This window comes from Chrysochloris asiatica, unplaced genomic scaffold (genome assembly GCF_000296735.1).
Source record: "Chrysochloris asiatica unplaced genomic scaffold, ChrAsi1.0 scaffold00065, whole genome shotgun sequence".
NCBI lineage: Eukaryota > Metazoa > Chordata > Mammalia > Afrosoricida > Chrysochloridae > Chrysochloris > Chrysochloris asiatica.
The window spans coordinates 7,130,006-7,136,776 of NW_006408583.1; the positions used below are offsets into that span (position 1 = coordinate 7,130,006).

General features: G+C 47.5%; 1 protein-coding gene and 1 pseudogene across 1 annotated transcript in view; one reads left to right on the forward strand and one right to left on the reverse strand.

The window, feature by feature from the left end:
* Positions 1-4,489, reverse strand: part of ACER2 (alkaline ceramidase 2) — a 37,071-nt gene extending 32,582 nt beyond the window's left edge. The window contains exon 1 of the mRNA XM_006864470.1: positions 4,382-4,489. Within this exon, the coding sequence (XP_006864532.1) occupies positions 4,382-4,489 (108 nt within the window). The remainder of the gene's footprint in view (positions 1-4,381) is intronic.
* A 2,000-nt stretch (positions 4,490-6,489) lies between these two features.
* LOC102835207 overlaps positions 6,490-6,771 on the forward strand; it is a 5,751-nt pseudogene continuing 5,469 nt past the window's right edge.

Consider the following 6,771-nt stretch of genomic DNA (forward strand, 5'->3'; position numbering starts at 1 on the left):
AGATAGATAAACGTATGTATAAACACACACAGTAAACGCCTAGGCACAGATAGTAGGATGCAGGCTTGAGCACACTGACAGAGTTCTACTCTCCTTCACCTGGTGATGGGAGGAGGAGTGCTGGTTATTCACATACATTTTGCTTCCAGTTTGGGTTTGTAGCACCAGTTGACTTCTTTCTGACCTCGTGAGTCCCCAAACACGGTCCCCAAAGGCCAAGCCCAGTGATTACAAGGCAGATTCCACTTTTCTCCAAAACTGCTGATATAAACTAACTAACCCACTGCCACAGAGTCAATTACAACTCACAGTGACCCTGTGGGACCAAACAGAACTGCTCCATAGGGTTTCTGGGATTGTAACTCTTTATGAACACAGACAGCCTCATCTTTCTCTCATGGAACAGCTGGTGGGTTTGAACCACTGACCTTTTGGTTAGCAGCCCAGCAACCAACTGTACCACGAACCTCTCCTTTCCTTAGTATGACTGGGACCTTAAAGCTGAAAACATGAAAAGGAATGCAAATCAATAAAATCTCCTTGTAGAAAAACAGTGCAAAACGTCCCCATGCAAAAGGCTTTCAAGGGTTACAACGTGTTCTTGGACTAGACAGTTGGGAGGCTGCAGAGATTTATGAAGCCCTGTAGACCCAAAGGATGTCAGAGGCAATGTAAATTGGAGTGCTCTCTTTGGTGGGCCATTTAGCAATGATTAAGCACTTAAAATGAACATTCTCCTTGATGTAGCAATTCCTCATTTAGGACTGCTGCTGTTGTTACGAGTCATGACTCAGTTCCGTGACCACTATAGGGTTTCCAACGAGTGGCTGGTGGGTTTGAACTGCCAACCTTGTGGTTAGCAGTCCAGTGCTGATCCTAGAGTGTCACACATGATTCTACCATGTTGTTGTTGTTGTTAGTCAAGTCAGTTCCAACCCATAACGACTCTGTATAGGATTTCCGAGGAGCAGTTTGGTGAGCTTGAACCTCTGACCTTGAGACTCAAAAGACTTTGCAATCCAGCACATTAACCCATAGTGCCACACCAGGACTCCGGACCCCACCATAGTTGGTAGTAATGGGAAGGAGTCCTTTATGACTCAGCGGTTAAGCCCTCAGCTACTAAGCACAAGGTGGGCTGTTTGAACTTTACCACAGGAGAAAGACGTGGCAGTGTGCTTCCGTAAAGATCTACAGACTTGGAAAGCCTACGGGGCAGTTCTACTGTGTCCTAGTAGGTTGCTATGAGGTAGAAATGATCTGATAGTGGAGGTCATAGTAACTGAACTTGTAGTAGTGCCATGATATCCCTAAGGTCCATGAAGAAGATTCTAGATACCCTCTCCCATTGTTCTCCAGATTTAGCATCTTCAGTTCCTTGAACTTCTCAAAATTGATTACTGGTTTCTTACAAAATGGACAGTCAGGCATGCTGCCTTGTTGTGAGGATTTAATGAGATATTTGTCCAAGAGTTCAGTGTCTTCCTCCTTAGAGGAATAAGATAAGCACGGAATGTCCTGTGATAAGCATCAGAAAATAACTAAGGCCATTAGAACAGAGGGGAGGAAATGAAATGTTTTTTGCTAAACTCTGGATTTACATTCAACAAAGTTAGGTGATCAACTACTTCTCTGATACCTTAAGTTCTCAGAGCAAAGTTTGCAGTTTACGAGTATTACAAAGAATAAGGTTTGTCAGGCTGACCAGCTGAAGATCAACAATTAATTTCTAACAGCTCCAGTGGGACTAGAGTAAAAGACAAAATAAACTCTCCCTCGCATCCAGTACTCTTGGGTCTTTTCCAGACAGGCTCAGAGCAGCCATATACTAACTTTTGGGCCTAAATAATCAGGCCTGACTCTCTCTGCAGGCCTCCGACTCCACAGGCTCATTGTCTTGTGGGGAGTGTAAGAGTCTGTCACCAAGCTGAACTCTGCTGAAATTAAAACTAAATCAAACCCATCTCCATGTTGTTGTTGTTGTTAAGTGCCATCGAGTCGGGTCCGACCCATAGCGACCCTGTACAGGGTTTCCGAGGGTGTAAATCTTTACGGGAGTAGAAAGCCTCATCTTTCTCCCACGGAGCAACTGGTAGTTTCGAACCGCTGACCTTAAGGTTCGCAGCCCGATTCGTAACCACTACACTACCAGAGCTGACTCCAATTCATGGAGCAACATTCCGTGTATCAGCTGCCCCACAGGGTTTCCTTGGCCCATCAGCTCCTCTTCAGGAGAAATGTGAGGTTGTCCGTTCCTGTAGAGACTTACAGCCTCAGAAACCCTACAGAGCAGTGTTACAAAGTCCTATAAGGTTACTAGGAGTCAGAACAACTTCACAGCATTAGGGTTTTAATCTTTATGGAAACAAATCCATAAAGATTAAGGAGCTCTGGTAACAGTGGTTACGAGTCATGCTGCTAATCTCAGCAGTTCAAAACCACCAGCTGTTCCGCAGGAGAAAGATGAGGCGTTCTGCTCCCGTAAAGATTTGCAGACTTGGAAACCCTACACAGGGTCACTATGAGTCGGAACCAACTCCACGGCACGTAACCACCACCACCACCATAGAAGCATATCACCAGGACTTTCTTCCTTGGGACCACTGTGGTTAAGTGCTGACAGAATCAAGTCACTTCTGACTCAGCTACTCTATCTCTGTGGGAGCAGAAAGCCTTATCTTCTCTCATGGAACGGCTGGAAGGCTCGAACCGCTGATATTGTGGTTCGCAGTCCAGTGCTTATCCTCCAGAGACACTTGTTAAATGCCATCAAGTCTGTTCTGACTCATAGTGACTCAGTATAAAACTTCTGAGGAGCAACTGGTGAGTTTGAACTGTCCACCTTGTGGTTCAAATCGATCTGGCAGTCCTGTGCTTATCCTACTAAAGCGCAACACACAGACACTGGGTGGGTTCAAATCATCAACCATTAAGTTAGTAAAAACCAAAACTGTCCAACTCATAGTGATGTCACAGAATAGATGTAGTTGAGTGCAAACTGTTTGCACCAGCTAGGAGTGAAATCCTTAATATTTCATTGCATTCTCTCTCCACTTACAAATGAAGAAACTGAGTTATGGCTGGTGTTTCTTCTTGTTGAAAGTACTCAATCCTGCTCCAGGGTTGTACCTGTCTACACTTGACAGAGTCCTCCTCGAGAGGTTGTACAACAAGTAAGGCATGGCCACCTCCAGTAACTGCATCTGCCACATTATCTGCCAGGCAGAGTGCCGGGTTTCTGAGAGGAAGTGATCTGTGAGAAACTTCACAAAGTAGCAGGAAAGACGTGAGCTCCACAGGCAACCTGGACTTCAGCAATGAGGAGGGTGAGACCAGGCTTCTGGGCTTCTGACCTGTCAGCTTCCTCCTCAGGCATTGTCTCTTCATCACACAAATGAAAGGGCAAGACTGGATCATCTGAGATTGTGTCAGGTGAGAGGAACTTGCTTGGCTTGTGCCAAGTAAATCCAATGATAAAAACTAAACAACCTCAAATTCTCAATGACTCTTACGCCCGGAGTTCCTGTTTTCCAGATAAGCTGCAGAAATGACCATGCAGAGTTACAGTCACACCAGACTGCTGACCCATCCACGACAAACAGAGGCATGTCCTCTCCTACAAAGTCTAAAAACAATCAGGATTCAGTGTGGGACATTTCTGCTGCCCATACCCAGAGACCAAAACAAATTCAGAAAGCAGGCACATGACCACTCCCAAACTTCCTTTTCACTACCCTGACTTTAGAACTGGAGAGAAAACCGGTCTAGAGGAGGTTGATGTGGGGCTGGACTGAGGCTGGGGACTAAAGGGAAGAAAAAAGGAACTCGACTGGGGACCCAAACAGCTCCATCTATAGGGTCGCTATGCCTCACAATCGACTCGATTGCACACAATAACGCTATTGGTGTGTTCAGGGGGTGGGGTAAGTCAGCACGGTGGGAGGGGGCTCAGCCCCTTAGAGCTGCCAGGGAGTCTTCCCCTTTCCCGGACCCCGTGAGCAGGTGTTCAGGGGACAAGCGCACAATGCGACCCAAGTGCGTCACGGCTCACATATCCTAAGTGAGGAAGAGAGTTGTCCTGGAGGGGGAGGGGGTGTTTTCACTACCCCCAACTGGTCCAAACTGGTGAAATGGGCTGGCCGGGACCCCAGACTCAGGGAGGCGTGGGGGCCAAACAAGACAATAGGGCCATATGAAGAAAATGAACCCAGATGTCTAGGATCGGACAGGAGAAGACAGATGGAGAACTAGGAGGAGCACGCGGGGAGGGGGTGTGGATCGGCTCTGGCCAGAGAGACAATACCCCAAATTCACGCAGCGCCCCACGTTCCCTGTCCAGGCGCGGCGCGCGGGGACAGTCCCTCCCGCCAACACTCCGCACCGTGTTGTAGAACTCGGCGATAGCAGGGACGATGGTGTAGTTGTCCTCGCACCAGTCCACCTCCGAGCTGCCCGCCCGCAGCTGGTCCCACCAGTGGGGCGCGCCCATGGTCGCTCTCGGGCATCGGGACCAGACTCCTGTTGCGGAGAAGGAGCCCTGGGCCACTGCTAAAAGCCGGCAGCGCGGAGGTAGCTTTATGCAGCGCTGGGCTGCCCGCCGGATGTGCGCCTCCCCAGCTGGCCTCCAGCGCGCAGCTCCGCCCGTGGGCTGGGCCCGCCTTCAGACCCGCCCCCGACTCGTGAGTCAGCCACGCCCACCCAGGGTTTTGTCGCGGGAGGGGGGGAAGGGCGGGACCCGAAGATCCGCAGCAGGTGGCAAAGGCCTTGACGGACATCTCCGCACCTGCCCCACCCAGCCCACTTTCTCGGTTCAGATTCGCAGTGTTCCCTCCGATTGTGCAAAAAGCACCATACCCTCTGTCCGGGGAAAAAAAATTAAACAAGGACAAACCCAGGAAGACCTCAGCCCTTTAGAAATACAGAGCAGTTAGCACTGATTTGCTCTCACCGCACATTGGGGCGGCCTCATTCACGGCCGGCCGGGTAAAATCCTCTGTCCCTAGGAAGCTGGGCATAGGGGATATACTGGAGGTGAGGAAAATAAGAAGGGGGAGAGATGGGCTTGACTGGTAACCACCCCATCATTCCGCCTGGGGGAGGAAGACCACCAAACCCATACCTCCCTCTCAGCCTTTTCAACCCACTCCCCTACGGAGGACTCTGCAATTTGGAGTAAATCCTGCCCTTCCTCCCCTGGGTTCTGGAATTAGGGCTTAATCTGTCTTCACTATGGGATTTAGACATAAGGTCAATTTAAGTCACCCCAGCCCGCAGAGGATGCCGTGTTGCAGGTATAACATCTACAGGACGTCCAAGATGCAGGGATTACATCTGTATGATTGTTGTTAGCTGGCATGGAGTCGGTTCAGACTCATAGCGATTCTATGCACAACAGAACAAAATGCTGTCAGGTCATATATTCCCAAAAGTTTTATGCTTCTGCCCATTGCTGCTGCCACCATTCCAATCCATTCTCATTGAGGGTCTTCCTCTTTTCCACTGACCCTCCACTTATCCAAGCATGATGTCCTTCTCCAGGGACTGGTCCCTCCTGATAATATGTACAAAGTATGAGAGACAAGTCTCACCATTCTAGTTTCTAAGGAGCATTTTGGCTGTACTTCTTCCAACACGGATTTGTCTGTTCTTCTGACAGTCCATGGCACTTTTAATAATTTTCTCCAACACTATAGCTCAAATACAGTCTTCCTTTTTCATTGTCCAACTTTCATATGCATATGAAGCTATTGAAAATACTATGGTTTGGGTCTGGTGCACCTTAGTCCTCAAACTGACATCTTTGCTCTTTAACATTTTAAAGAGGTCTTGTGCAACAGATTTGCCTAATACAATACCTCATTTGATTTCTTGACTGCTGCTTTCATGAGTGTTGATTGTGGATCCAAGCAAGATGAAGTCTATTTATCATGATGTTATTTATTGATCCAGTTGAGAGGATTTTTGTTTTCGTTACATGGAGGTGCAACCCCTACCAAAGGCTAAAATGTTCATCCTTCATTTTAAGTATTTTATGTCTTCATAAGTATTTTAAGTCCTCTTCCTTTTCAGAAAGCAAGATTATATCATTTAAATACCTCACATTGTTAATGAGTCTTCCACCAATCCTGATGCCACGTTTTTCTTCACATAATCCAGTTTCTCAGATTATTTGCTCAACACACCAATTGAATAAGTATGGTGAAAGAATACAACCCTGGTACACACATTTCCTGATTTTAAACTATTCAGTATCGCCTTTCTCAGTTTTAACTATTAACTTTTGTCTATATACAGGTTCCTCATGAGAACAATTAAGTGTTCTGGAACACCCATTCTTTGCAATGTTATCCATAGCTTGTCATGATTCACAAAGTCCAAACTCTTTGCATAGTCAATCAAAGCACGGGTAGAGAGTATCACTGACCCGTGTGCAGCTGTAGCAGACATCAGCCTGGACCGCAGCGCGCCACCTTTATGTGGCCTGCAGCTATGGCCAAGGACGTCCTGGGTGAAGTAGGGCTGCACTTTGATGAACTGAACAAACTGTGAGTGCTGCTGGACCCAGAGGTTACTCAGCTGACCACAGAGCTGAAGGAAGAATGCAAGGACTTCGTGGACAAAATCGGCCAGTTTCAGAAAATAGTTGGGGGTTTAATTGGACTTGTTGAACAGCTTGCAAAAGAAGCAGAAAATGAGAAGATGAAGGCCATTGGTGCTCGGAACTTGCTCAAATCTATAGCTAAGCAGAGAAAAGTGCAACTACAGCAACTG